The sequence below is a fragment of the Mytilus edulis genome, chromosome 5, assembly GCF_963676685.1.
Source record: "Mytilus edulis chromosome 5, xbMytEdul2.2, whole genome shotgun sequence".
Classification (NCBI taxonomy): Eukaryota; Metazoa; Mollusca; class Bivalvia; order Mytilida; family Mytilidae; genus Mytilus; species Mytilus edulis.
The window spans coordinates 76,989,290-77,004,771 of NC_092348.1; the positions used below are offsets into that span (position 1 = coordinate 76,989,290).

At 34.2% G+C, this 15,482-nt stretch overlaps 1 protein-coding gene across 1 annotated transcript; it reads left to right on the plus strand.

The window, feature by feature from the left end:
* The first annotated feature begins 532 nt into the window (after positions 1 to 532).
* LOC139524482 (uncharacterized) lies at positions 533 to 12,049 on the plus strand. The gene is made up of 7 exons (XM_071319269.1): positions 533 to 598; positions 2,025 to 2,076; positions 3,456 to 3,739; positions 4,563 to 4,725; positions 7,089 to 7,271; positions 10,609 to 10,785; positions 11,827 to 12,049. Exons 1-7 carry the CDS (start codon positions 560 to 562, stop codon positions 11,913 to 11,915), a joined length of 987 nt encoding a protein of 328 aa, XP_071175370.1. The 5' UTR covers positions 533 to 559; the 3' UTR covers positions 11,916 to 12,049.
* The last annotated feature ends 3,433 nt before the right edge of the window (positions 12,050 to 15,482 follow it).

Here is a 15,482-nt window from a genome sequence, read left to right on the forward strand (position 1 = left end):
CTTCAAATCGAAATACTCCTTCAACGGCCTTCAACAATGAGCAACACCATACATGATTTGGCTCTGTATTTGACACTTCGGTTAGGGCTAAGCTGGTGTTTATACTTGTATGATTGAGCATGCGCATAGCCTAAACATAACTTAGACAAGACTTGCACTCCCCTCTTTTATATATCTAGGTGCATCCACCCATATTTATGTTTTGCGACGTCATTGTTTAGACCTACTATCTACTGATATAACCTAGATTAATGTATCATTGATTCAAGCTATTTTAAACGAATGTGAGACGATTTTCTTATGAAAATGATGTTATTGAAACTAAGCCAAACGTATTATATCGGATCCATAGTAAACTTACTTGTAAAAACAGAAATTTTAGACTTTAATTAACATTTGGTAACTTGAACAGTCATAAAGTTGATTTATTATAGAATTAACTATTTATTATTCATATAGGTATGTTGCTGAATAGCATAGATATGCTTATACTTTCAAATGAAATACTCCAGAATCGAATTACTATGTTTTAAGTCAAAAAGCGTATTCAAAACTGAGGATGCATATTATATTCAGGATAATTCCGATGTTGCTTAGGGTAAGATTTTAAGTTGTAGATAACTAAAAAACAAAAGAAGAGTAACAAAAATGACAAACGACCCTCTAAGTCATTGTATATATATATATATATTGAGATGTATGTACATACGTCTAGGTATATTAAGATGTCACAAACAAAAAAGAGTTGCTGCTGTCGAAGTGCATTGTCTTCATTAAACAGCATCGTTTTCACTGAAATGGCTTGCATAGTTAGAATCTCCTTTAATATGCAAAAATATGTTATAAAATATATAATATACTAATGTTAACATGTTTAACCCCGCCGCATTTTTGCGCCTGTCCCAGGTCAGGAGCCTGTGGCCTTTGTTAGTTTTGTATGTTTTATCATTTTAGCTCATTTATGTTTTGGTGTTTTGTATGACGTCCATTTTCACTGATCTAGTACACATTTTTATTGAGGGGCCATCTAACTTAAGGACCACCTCCGGCTGCGAGATTTTCTCGCTGCGTTGAAGACCCATTGGTGACGTTCAGCTGTTGTCTGCTCTTTGGTCGGGTTGTTGTCTTTTTGACATATTCCCCCATTTCCATTCTCAATTTTAAAATGAAATACAATCATCATTTAAAACGAAATTCTAAAGTTCATAGGTGAGAAAGGAAATTAGCCGAAAGTCCTAGCTCTGACTGATAGACTCGGCAGTTGAGAGTTATCAATATTTCTTTTATTTGAATTTTGACCACATACGAAATGAAAAGACACTACAATATTAATTACCTCACCTATACATAAGTCTACATATGAAAATGTTTGAGACATAATATAATTTCATTTATAGTGAATTGAACTTTGAAATAAGATTAACCTATAGAAGAACATTTATCTTTCATTTTAAAATACATTGATAGAGTTGATTTTGTTTTGTTAGCAGGAGTTATACTGGAAATTGTATCTCTTTATCTTTGTTTTTATTTCAATTTGGCAGTTATCGTTTCCAGCTATTATGTTACTAAATCTTCATAATTTCAAAATCGTTTAAATATTGGAAAATTAGTTTTTGTAATTATTCAATTTATTTCCGCATGTAAACATTAACTTTATATACTTAAACAGTGATTATCTTTCAGAATGAATCCGTCATCATCGATAACCCGTCTGCTAAATCTACTAGTAATAATCAGTGAAAAGACAAAGGTTATTTACTGTTGCATATATTGTGTTTAATCTTTTTTTGAAACAATTTTGAATATTCTGCAAAAATCAATGTTTAACTCTAGAAGTATAAATACTCAACTTGCACCAGTTTCATTATATAAAGCACAAACACACATGCACGCACACATACACACATATATAATTATAACGGTAATGATGAGGATGAGGATACTGATGAATTAAAAATCTGTATTTCAATAGGATACATGTAAAACTAATAAGTAAATAACTTTAACCATTTTTCATTCAGTTGCTGAGTCTAGAAGTAAAGATTTGCTACTGCAACAACACAAATTTTGAATGTAAGTATTTTTGTTTGAACGGAGTTGATGTTTTTCCTGCATTTTGAAAGTGAATAATTTAATTAAAGACTAACAGAACTTTTTTTGGCTGACGATTACTATAGTTATAGAAAATATGCTCTTTCTTAATATTTTCAGTTTTTATATACGCACATAGATATAAAAGAATGATTCGGAATTATTCCCAATGAGCCAAGTTTCTACCAGAGACCAAATGACAGAAAAGATAGAAACTATAGATCACCTTATATACGACCTTTAACAATAAGAAAAACAACCTTGCACTCTACGAAAGACCCTGACATGAAAAATGTATAACAATTCAACAGACAAAAATGGATTTATGTCCGATACAATAAAGAATAACTAATATGTTATACACAAAAAACGCCAACGACTGATTTACAGGCTCCTAACATGGGACAGGCACAGCATAAAAGGGGAGGATTAAACATGTGGTGAGGACCAAATCGTTCCCTAACAGGTGACCGCCGTGCAACATCACATTGCAGAGACAAACTGTTAAAAACAATAAACAATAAACGAATATGGTATAAAGCAAACAACATCAACCACTGACTTCCAGGATCCTGACTTGGAAGACACACACATAATGTGGCGGGATTGAACATTTTTGTGGGCGCCAAACCCTCCCCTCAACTGGAACAATGGTGTTACAGGATAATATAACTATAAGAAAAAGTAAAAAAATCAGTTGAGAAGACTTTCACTTATCAGATCGTCACAAAGCACAGAGTACTGAACTGAGAGAACTCACGGTTAATGAACGCTAATTGAAAGCAAATATCACCTAATAAAAATCCTGCTTCAAAAACTAAAATATCAACCTATGTGTTAGTACTATATAAAATAAAGAAGTCATGAACAGTCAGAGAATACATGATCCTGTGCAATGCCAAAATATAAGTATCGACAGAGTGTAGACCCGTAAATGTGCATAGCTGATTAGCATTAATAGTTAGTAATGTTTTAATCTATTGATAACAGAATTAATGTAAGTACTATGTTTTATAGTGGCAAATAGTGGCAAATAGATCGTATACCTTCAGATCATATGTTTTTTTTTTGTCTGTTGTGTGCCATATTTCATATTCAAATCAACCGTTTTGAAATTTACCTGTACGATTGAGTTAACTTTATACATAATTTCATATTGTATTGCATTTGATAAAAACACTGACATTGAAGAAGGCCATTTATTGAGTAAAAATATTAATATTGTCTGATAATATATGATTCATGTCATCGTGCACGTATATTACTATCTTATATCAGTAGCGCTGCACAAATTATACCTACTAGAAAATCTCGAAAAAGAAACTATGTTTGCCTTAATAAACACTTTACGTTGATTGCAGTGCAAGTTGGGCGACATCATCCAGAAAGCATTTGTGATAAGTTACTTCAAATACAAGCTAACACAACAGTAATTTTGTTTGCTGACGGTTGTCCTATAGACCCACCATGTACAATCAGTCTTGTAGGGTATACAATGCAAAACAGAACATTCGAGGACCTTTGTTATGACATCACTGAAATTCGCTTACCAAGTAATTCCAATAGTTCAGTTATTGTAAAGGCTTGGTCGTTGGTTGTATACGAGAACGATACTGCGACCTACGTTAGGTTTAACGGATCTTCGGTAAGTAAAACATCAGACAACATACTGCAATGTGTAACAAAAAAATTGAAGTTTCTTCAAATTTAAAAATAATATTTTCTCATTATTTTTCTTCTGACTTTTTACTCTCTTTAGTTCATACCACCGATAGTTTGCGCCAATTATAACTGGGCTATCAAGTATTAACAAAACAAAAACAAAAATAAGGAAAGGTCTCGTCAACCTCTTCATAGATTGCAAGCCTGCTTTATCAATAAATGTGACAGGTCAATCTCATCCTTGTCAAAACTATATTCACGCATAGCTAGTTTTGAAATAAGTAATAAAATAATTATCTTTTGGTCGTTTTTCGTTTTGTGCCACGACATTATCACGTCTCTTTTACTTACCAGTTTTAATATTCCTTTTGTATCATTCGTCCCCTTTATCAAGAACTGTTCGAGAGAAAATCCTACTCTCGTTAATTCTTAAACAGTTATAATTGTTAAGCAGAATTACGAGTTACATGTACTTATCTGTGATGTCATTCAGAAAATTCTTGTCGGTTAGTAATTTGTTGTTGCAAATGTTATAATTTGTCAATTTGAAATCTTGTAAAATGAGCAATTCTTAATAACTCCTTAGTATTTTTTTTTTTTTATTAAAACATAAACATATTAAAAAAATGATGCAATGAGCTTTCAATCGAGCAATACGAACTAAAGTGAGTCTGGTTTTTTTTTGTGTTTTTTTTTTTCAATTTGACCGGTTTCAACCCGAGGTGCTGTATATTTTGTTTCCAAGTTCTAAGATTATATTATTTCTAAAGATAGTTTATGGATTTAAATATTCGTAATTTTTACAGCCCTTCAGAAAAGACATGTTGACGAATGAGGGTCTCTTTACACCTTTCTGTGGACAAGACAATAATGAGGCGTTCTTGCTAGAAATAACTACATATATTCCAATTTATTTCAACAAATCACAGACAAAAACATCACCGTTTTTCAAAGCAAAGAGCAGACAACGTAAGTACGAACGACTTTTCCATATACAGTCAGATTCTTTTTCGTTTCTTTCTTCATAGAAAAGCTGTGATTTTCATCTGAAGTTCTTTTCGTCAATTTACTTATTCAACACCAAAAGTTTGGATCTTGTAATGTATTATTATGTTGTTTCATTTTCACATATACCTTTCCGCTTTTGTGAAACAAAGGTTACTGGTAAGTCTCACCTTTGTATACTGTATTTGGTATGGTAGGAATATTGTTTTGTACGTCACAAACATTTGTAATGTACATATCATGTTTTGTTTAGCACCATGTAGTATACTTTTAAACCAGACTGAATGGTAGGGTGATAAGGGGAAAGGTGAAAAGGGAATGCAACAAAACTTGATAGAACGGTTTTATACCATTATCAATTGTGTTGTTTTCTCGTCCTATTTATTTTTAATTTTATTTTCTCTCATTTGTGTTTATTTTGCAAGGATATTTTTTAAAGTAACATTAGAATTGAATCATACTTTGAAATTTACTCAATAAGACACGAACTGGAAATTTTATTTTCATTTTAAATAATATTTTGATGCTGTCTCATTGACATATGTATGTTGCTTACTAAAACTATGGCGGTTAAACGAAACATTTGTGTTGCCAAAGCATTCAACATTAAGTAATGTAAAAATCCTTTGTCTGTTTTTGTAAAAAAAAATGTTATTTGTAATATGATTAATTGCAAAATAAGTAAATTAAGGCGATAGTAGTTTATCGCTGATAAAATCTCGTAAATCGATAAAGAAGAGACAGATCAAGGAAAAAAAACAAAAACATAACGAATGGCATGAGCTCCTAGAGCAGAGAGACAGGATGCGTCGACAGGGTATGTGTCACCTGCTATGCATGAGCTCTTAGAGCAGAGAGACTGGGTGCTTCGACAGGGTATGTGTCACCTGCTATGCATGAGCTCTTAGAGCAGAGAGACTGGGTGCTTCGACAGGGTATGTGTCACCTGCTATGCATGAGCTCCTAGAGCAGAGAGACCAGGTGCGTCGACAGGGTATGTGTCATGTTATGTATGAGCTCCTAGAGCAACAACACTGGGTTTGTCGACTTGGTATGTGTCACCTGCAGCTATGCATGAGCTCCTAGAGCAGAGAGACCGGGTGCGTCGACAGAGTATGTGTCATGTTATGCATGAGCTCCTAGAGCAACAACACTGGTTTTGTCGACATGGTATGTGTCACCTGCTATGCATGAGCTCCTAGAGCACTTGGTTCGTCGACATGGTATGTGTCACCTGCTATGCATGAGCTCCTAGAGCAGCAATACCGGGTTTGTCGACAGGGTGTGTGTTACCTGCTATGTATGAGCTCCTAGAGCAACAATACTGGGTTTGTCGACATGGTATGTGTCACCTGCTATGTATGAGCTCTTAGATCAGCAACACTGGGTTTGTCAACATGGTATGTGTCACCTGCCATGCATGAGCTCCTAGAGCAACAACACTGGGTTTGTCGATAGGGTATGTGTCACCTGCTATGCATGAGCTCCTAGAGCAACAACACTGGGTTTGTCGACATGGTATGTGTCACCTACTATGCATGGGCTCTTAGAGCAACAACACCGGGTTTGTCGACAGGGTATGTGTCACCTGCCATGCATGAGCTCCTAGAGCTGCAACACTGGGTGCGTCGACATGATATGTGTCACCTACCATGCAGGAGCTTCTAGAGCAGCAACACTGGGTGTGTCGACAGGGTATGTGTCACCTGCCATGCATGAACTCCTAGAGCAGACACACTGGGTTTGTCGACAGGGTATGTGTCACCTGCCATGTATGAGCTCCTAGAGCAGCAACACTGGGTGCGTGGACATGGTATGTGTCACCTGCCATGCATGAGCTCCAAGAGCAGCAACACTGGGTTTGTCGACAGGGTATGTGTCACCTGTAATGCATGAGCTCCTAGACCAGCAACACTGGATGCGTCGACACGGTATGTGTCACCTGTAATGCATGAGCTCCTATAGCAGCAACACTGGGTTTGTCGACAGGGTATGTGTCACCTACCATGCATGCATCCTCTATTAATTGAAATGCAAAAGTATGTTAAAAAAAATACACACAACTCTAGCCAATGCAAGACGGTAGTTCTTAAAAGTCTTACAATTTTATGTTATGTTAAAATATGTAAACGTGGTGAAAACAAATTAATATACTTTATGTATGCGAAGTATTGTAAAAAAAAATCGAGTATCAGAGAGTGATTAAGACTCGAGACGTCATGACTTGAGTAGCATTACATATGATATTCCCATTGAACTATTTAGTATTTAAACAAAATGAATATTGACTTTTTAACAAGACATTTTTAACGTATTTTTCAAATTAGGTTTCAGTCTCGATTATGCAGAATATGAACATATAAGTCATGCCATTGTACGCGTCAATCAAATTATCTTAATGCGAAACTCTAGCCTCTGTAATTGTCAAGGATGTCCACCTTGTACAGAAGTGGTGGGGAAATTTGTTGAGATTGCGAGGGACGAAAATGATGCCAAGGGAAAAACAATAGGTTAGTAAATACAATGTCATGCATGAGGTGAAGAAATGTTTCTGATCACAGAAGAATGAATTAACATGACTAAGGGATAGTCGTGTTAACCCATAGCTGGTTTTTAAATGAAAATCATATAGTCTATTAAAACATTACTGTTCAATGGAATTAATCTACTTAAAAAAAAACTTTGCAACACCACAAGATTATGTAATAGCATACAGACCAAAATTTCAAAATTCCTATGGGCGTTTTACATGCAAGATGACTCCAATAGTCCTATTAAACCTTTCAAATTTATGTATATGTTGTTTGTTTGCTTCTTCATGCTTTTATAATCCCATACCATTGTAAAATTTATTGTTTTGTTTTAAATTGAGAAGAAAATTTTCAAATGGGAGCCTCCATAGGGGAAATCCCCACAAATAGTGACAGTTGGCAAGTATGTATAAGCCTATTTGTAAATACTATAATTGACCCTGTAATGAGAGATGCATTTGTTTAGTAATTTCCCCTAGGAGGGACACAAATTTTCATTTACAAATAAGAGCTTACGGGAACATTTTCAAATCATTAACATTAAATACTTATTTGTTTAGCTTAAATCTTTTGATATCAACTTTAGCTTTTTATTAAATAAATAAGAAAAAATAAATAAGAAAAAAGTTATAACAGAATAAAATCTGTAATTGGCAAATGCACTATCATGAATTCGAAGTGAAGGGTGAGTTTTGCTATAATGACATTACGCACGTTATTTCGTTAATACTTGAAATCAACCAGTCCACACTAGTAAACAGCTTTTCTATAAAATCAAAACAGTTAAGCTATATAACAATTATATTCATAAACTAGACCATAAAAAACTATTCCGAAAAAAATCAACAAATCTTTTAATCATATTTTACAATAGTCTTAAATAAGGAAAAACATATTGACAAAACGTCAATAATATGCGTGTCAGACGTAACAGACAACACGCATAATAACTTTTACAGAGGTGTTTGTGCTCTTCGAAACAGTGTAAAATCCGCGAAAATTCGAATTTTAAAATGATACGCTTTATATATAAGGTATAACAACGTTACTGAATATGCGTTAATGTAACGACCAAAGCTTTTTTGGGCCAAAAAAATAGTCTTCACCATGGTCAGATTTTGGAAAACGGTAAGTTATCAAAAATTTATAGTTTTTTAAATATAGGATTGTATTAAATTTCGTTCATAAATTATGCTCACATTGTGAGTCACAAAAGTACATAGATAGACCATATCAAAACCGAATTTTTATACAGCACTCACACCACAAATAAAAATGCAACGGCTTCTGGCAAATGTCTAACTTGCAAGAATGTCCAATGTCGAATTTCGACGCTTTTTACAAGTAAACTGTCGGTTGCGACGTTATTTTTTGAAAATTTCGATTTATTGCATGCAAAAAAAGTGCTTTTCCGTTATTGTAATTTATTTCAACAAAACAGTTTACATACTGTTTGATAATTTGCGTAGTCAAAACTACTTTTCAAACAAATCCAATGTCCTGCAAGTTTTTCTACTGAATGATTTTCTTACGTTTTCAACGTTGTCGACTCGGGACGCTATTTGTTTTTTTTTCAAATCAGATTATTTGTTTATTTTGTGTTTTGGGGTGAAATGCAACTTTAAGCACCCTTGGTTGTATCATATAGGACAGTTTTCTATGGTAGATAAGTCGGAGAATCTTGGCTGTAATATAAATTGTAAACCCTTGAAATGGACTCACAAAATACAACAAATAATATCAACAAATTTTTGTTAGAAATCTATTTCTCCGAGACTTATCGTGTTACAATTGTGATAACTGATTTAATGGACAAATCATTCGATTGCGGGAAAACGCAATATTAAAAAAGGCAATTTCAAAAAGGTAAAATAAATTCAAGATGTCAGGAACTTGTTTCCGAAAAAAAGATGACGATTGCAACACAAATTAAATATAATCGAAGACATTGTTTAAATTAAAGGACATGATAATTGCGGTTTTGGCAGACGATATAGATTATGATTAGTGGTAGTATCAACAAGACCATAAAGTATATAAAAAAATCCGATAAGTGGGGTTGTTCGTTTAGATGAGGTTCTAAAGTTGTGAAAAGACTGTTATACGAGAGGATTAAAAATCATCAATTCATTTTCAAATTTGGGAGGCGTAAAACTGCGATTTGTTATTTCTCTGCAATAAGATTCATTTTATAGAACTTGAAAGTGAAAATAAAATTGTTGTGCCTGAAGAGTGGCTATATACTCCTCTTCTAATAATATCATACAAAGCTTGTAAATATATGGGATGAATATAACTATTTTTTTCAGACAATCGTTTTATTTCTTCATTTAATTGTTCCGTTATTAAAAAAGTAAAGTGTACTTTATAAGTAAGACCAGTTTAACTTGTAAATCCCCACAAACGCTTTTATTACAGCAAAATGGACTATCTTCTTTCTTTTCGGATTTAAATGGATAAAGATTGCATTTTATTACGTTCTATGTGAATTGGTCTCTGGTAGAATGTTGTCTCATTGGCACTCATACCATATCTTCTTATTTTATATAGACTATTATGTTACCCAAATACATATGTTGTTTGTTGCTTGCGTTACTTCCAGTGGGAAATATTTCACTATATTCAGTACAACCATATATTTAGAAGTATCCATATTAACGTCCAAAAAAAATTGCCAACGAAATAAAAATTATCTCCAATAATCCGCATAAACCGTTTCATGTTGACGTTACCAATTGAGACATAATATCGTGCGTGACGTCTTAGCAAATGGAATAAAGCGAAGTAAAAGTCATTCATAGAAGCATGAAATAAGTTAGTCCGAGATTACTCTGACGTCCAACAGCTGTTTTGCCAGACAAGCTGGGGCCATGGGACGTCAGAGCTCGTCCCATATCAAAAAGTGGATATTTGCCCAGCTAAAATAGATGCGCTGCTTCGTCGCTTCTGGTGCCGACTGACGGCCTTGGAATTATATAAATCGGGCATCAATCTGTTCATTTTTTATTTATCTCTTCATTTATATAAGTTTCACCTACCTGCCAACCTTTATTTTCTCATTATTAGACTGTTTTCACAGTGACCCAACGATTTCGGCAGAGTAATCACGGACTAGAAATAAGTGTTTAACAAAACAGATGCAATGTTTCTTATTATACAATTATTTATCTTCTAGATCGAAAATTTTCATTTCAATAATCACGTTTCAATTGAAACATTTAAAAAGACAGTGAAAAAAGCAGTATGACATGTAAAATTGATATATTTGTTGTTCAGATGTGAACATACTAAAATTCAATTTATTTCTTTATTACAGATTTCAACAATCTGATAACAATCATGGGAGGTGTAGTCACTAGCTTGTTTATTCCTGTGGTTCTGCTCCTTGTTCGACATAATATTCGAAACCGGAGTGTTAAAGAAGAAATCGGTAAAAGAAATCCAGGCGATGGTTCAGACGATATCGACGGAAAAATCGACAACAATGATGCTGGTATAGGTTTTTTTCTATTTTTAAAAGATGTTTTATTAGTCAAATCGATTTATTGACCTCATCTTAAGGTGTGTTGTTTTGGACAGCTATACAAAAAAATACAAGTAATACAACTTGGACAAAATCAAGCAATATGGTTTGGACTTTTCTCTAATCAGTAATTGGGAAATTCTTTTTCTATTCATCCAGGTAGGTATTTTTTTTTATTTGCAAGCGTATGTAGGCGAATGAAACCAAATATCATCTGTTCCAGACAACTTGTAATTCTGGTATATTTTTTTAAAATAAAAACGAACTTTACATTATATATGTGAAAATGGAATCGACATAGAAGGAGCGGCGCGAAATGCCAAAGGACAATAAAAATTCATAAGCCGAAGAAAAAGCGAAAATTCCGATTTCAATTGATGCAAATGCACACTGTACTAGTGAAAATAAGAAAAGCATACAGAATTTTATCAATACTGAGTTTTTGGAAACACTCTAGTTGTATAAGCACAAATATATTCGACCGAGAACCTGAATTAGATTACATGTTGTGTAACATTTTGGGTTACTTTGTGGCAACATCTTTAAATAAGTCAAATAGTTCAGTCGACTACTCTAAGTGTTTTTGTCGTTGTGTGATCATTTTTACACATGTATGTGTGTTTTGCTGAAATTATAGTAGATAAAGTGACATGACAAGTCAGCATTGCTAACATCGGTATGATTTTTTACGAAATTTACAGTGTAAAAAGATGTTGTATTATTCGATTCACTGAGGTTTAAATTTGTATAAATGTCATCAATTCTAATGAAAGCATATATTTATCTCAGAAAAATTGCTATATTTCCTTATTATCATTTTCTATCCGTTTATCCGGTGGTAATTTTTGTCTATTGTAGATGAACTGCTAACTGGCAAACACAAACTCATTGTTATCCATACATATTCAAAATGCTACAAGAAAATGTATTTAAGTTGTATCAAATTAGAAACTTTTGCAAGTCTTGTTTGTAGAACGTGAACTATAATCATATTTTCATTTTGTTTTTCAGCCTCGGAAGAAGACCAACACGAATTATGTCTGTTAACTCCAAGACAATCTATGACGAGCGATGAATTATCTTTTCATTCTGCATATTAAATCTAATCGAGTTCTTATATTTTTTAAAACATCTTAGACATATTCATAGCCAGGAAAATACATGTAATGGAGACTTGAAAAAATCACATCACTGTCAAAAATGGTTTATAAAGAGTGGTCAATTTAATAAAGCAAACAGGGTTTACATAATATGCTTATTTATAAATGCCAAAAAAGTGTTTTTCACTTAACCTCGCAAACAAATCACGGTGTCTATCCATATCGGATCCTTTACGCGCAATTCAGCGGTACGCCGCTCCTTTGTGAACAGATAACGGATCCTTGCCGTAAAAACAACGTGGTGTTGTTAGAAAGTTATGGATGACAACAAACCAGAGAGGTATTTTGTGTTAAATTCTTAGTTCACGGAACTTTAGAATGTCAAACTGATCCACTCTTCTTATGGCTATAGATAGTTTAAGAATAACAGGCTATTTTTACAAGAAAAAGTGGGCAAGTGTCTCACATAACCTTTGTTTTTTCCAAAAAACAGCGTTTTATGCATGTTATTTCTGTCAATATCGATTTGAATAAACAGTTCATCATTTTTTAATTGCTCATTTCATTTTATTGAGTATGAAAGAGTATACAATAAGCTCCAGATAGAATTAAAAGACCGTGTTGGAAACGGATCATAAAGATCCGTTGCCACAAATTTTATAACATTTTGAACTAATTTCAGAAGACTGAACATTAGAATTTCGGTAGTTTGTTTTACCCAATAAAAGAACGTCAATTTCTAATACAATTCAGTACTATTATCAGCAAAAACAGGGAAGAAATGCTTGAAAGTCTAGAAAATGTCAACATCACTTTGCAATTTCATACAATTGCACTCCCTTGTTTCAGTGATTATTTCGTAATCATAATAGCTAACGAAATAAAATACATCTATATACTTACCTTGATAGTTGGCTTATTCCGCCTGATATTTGTTTTCGGTTGAGTGTTTAGACAGAATAAAACACAATTTTAAAGGAACGTTTAGATTAACTCACCTTATGTTTACGGCAAGGATCCGTTATCTGTTCACAAAGGAGCCGCGTACCCGTGAATTGCGCGTAAAGGATCCGATATGGATAGACACCGTGAAAATGTCGATCGCAACATGGGGACGGTCTTTGCTTGTTAACAACTCGATATCGGTTTGAAATTTGTAATATTGTTTTTAAAATTAATATGTTAAAGTATCTTTCGTTGTAACAATTGATATCAATGTGCTGTCATGACATAAAGTAACCGCACGGTTTTCAACAATTGATAGAACACATTACGTATAATCAGCTTTAAAAGGGGCTGGACATGACAAAATGTGAAATATCTCAACTGAGATAACCACAATTAATCACGAAACAAATATGACAGGATAATGAACCTACAGCAACCACTGAATAACTTCTCCATCGCATCGTATAACTACATAACCACCTCAGTGAGATGAGTAAACATGTCAGTGAACAGGGCCCATGTACATAAAAACACTTAAGTTAAGAATTCAAAATCATAGTACTAATTTATCGTTAAATATATAGAAATATTCGTCCGTTCAGAACAAATCTTAACTTAAGCAGCTTAATTTATGCAGACGGGTCAAGAGCTATTTACATCTCATGATGGGTGATAAGTTATCAGAATAATCGTTGATTGTGCAGATTAAGGATTGGAATGCGTAATTAAGTGTCAATTTTGACTTTCACCGCTCTTGAGCTCCAGTCACACTAGACCACGATCGCACCACGCTCACCGCGATCTAAAACAAATTTAGATTGTGGTGAGCATGCAGTATGAGCGGCATGAAAATATAAATTGTTGTTTCAATCACGTTGCTACTACGTCCTCATTACGCTTCTACAACGATCCCGCTACGATTATACCACGTTCTCACCACGCTTATTCTGCGATCTCACTACGATTATCACGATCTTTCTACGCTCATCATGTCCTCACTACGACAATACCACGATTTATTCGATTGCAACACGATCTTACCATGTTTCTTCTGCGATTATAGCACGCTCTTACCACGACATACTACTATCATACCAGTACGTTTATAGCGCGATCTTACTACGCTCCCAGCAAATAATGTCAACATCGTGCTCCATATAAATACTGTATCATTCTTTCTATTTCTCATTGATACGTAGAGTTTCTCGGAAACAACGCAGTCTTGCAACCAAAATCTTCGTAAGGATAAGAGTAGAGGTAGAGGCAGAGGGAGATCTGATAGTAACGAATCATGATCCAGAAGATATATATCGGACCGACCAATCCAACCTGAATCACAACTTATTGCTGGTCCATCAAGATCAAATGACGATACTTTAGTGAATGATATTAGGGATGACACTGATGTGTCAAGAATGATTGATCCGTTGGATATAAAGGACAAGAGGTCCAAATTACATACAGACAAACAAAAGCTGGACAGCTTTTATAAATTTTATATGACAATGAGTATGATGATAGTAGTATGAATGTAGTCGGGTCGTAAGAACAGCGTGATGAGAACGGCATGGGTGTGCTAAAATCGTAATATGGTCTTGAACAGCGTGGTATAAACGTGATATAGTCGTAGTGGAAGCGTGTTTGGGTCGTGGTAAGAACGTGATGGTCGTAGTGAAGTCGCTGTGAAATCGTAGCGCAGTCTCCCCGACTAGAATCGCACTTTCACTGCGATGGTACAGCGACTACGCTTCTACTACGACTTGATTTCGTCACGACCGCACCAAGACTGTTTTGAACATGTTCAAAGATGGCCATGCTCATCAAGAACATGAAGACCTCACCACGACCGTACTACGACCTTACTGCGATCTGCACGATCGCACTACAATCGTCAAAATTTTCATTTTTTTACAGTTCGTAGTGCGATCGTGGCCAAGTGGGGCAGCGCTATAAATAAAAAGTTTCTATCCATCTCGATCAGCATCAAATGCAAATCAATATGTATATCATTTATCGAACGAAATCTAAACCTTAACTCAACATTAGTAAAATAAATACCTAATCAAACTAAAGTAAGATCAAAATTAGAACAGTGATGCACAGTTCAATTGGGAATCACAGACCTCAGAAAATATGCATTGTATACAGACTGGAACAAGTGCAGCTGCACAATATAATTGCAACAGATATCACAATACCAGCAGTATGACCGAAATGCTACAAATTCTACACTGGCAAACTTTACAAGAACGGAGGTTAAAACCGATACTCCTAATGTTCAACAAAACCATAAATAATGAAATTACATTTCACCTCAAGATATACAAATAAAAAGCTAGTCTCAAACAAGATCTACCCATCAAAAAAACATACAGACAATTTCAATGTAATAAAGACAGATTGAAATATTCATTCTTCAAACAAACAATCAAAGATTGGAATAAACTACCACATCTCAAACCAACTTTAAGAATGCACTCACTCATGACGGCCTAATAAGACATGCTCTCATAAAAGAGATGATTTTTATTTTCCTATTGTTAATTATTCATTTTTAAAATGATGACGTTCCCTTGTCATCATCTTATGGTGTTTATATATCTCACCTTGTTCGATTCC

Coding starts and splice junctions, on each gene's coding strand:
- LOC139524482 (XM_071319269.1), top strand. CDS start 560: ATGCATATTATATTCAGGATAATTCCGATGTTGCTTAGG. Junction 3,740..4,562: donor TTAGGTTTAACGGATCTTCG/GTAAGTAAAACA, acceptor TAATTTTTACAG/CCCTTCAGAAAAGACATGTT. Junction 7,272..10,608: donor TGCCAAGGGAAAAACAATAG/GTTAGTAAATAC, acceptor TCTTTATTACAG/ATTTCAACAATCTGATAACA.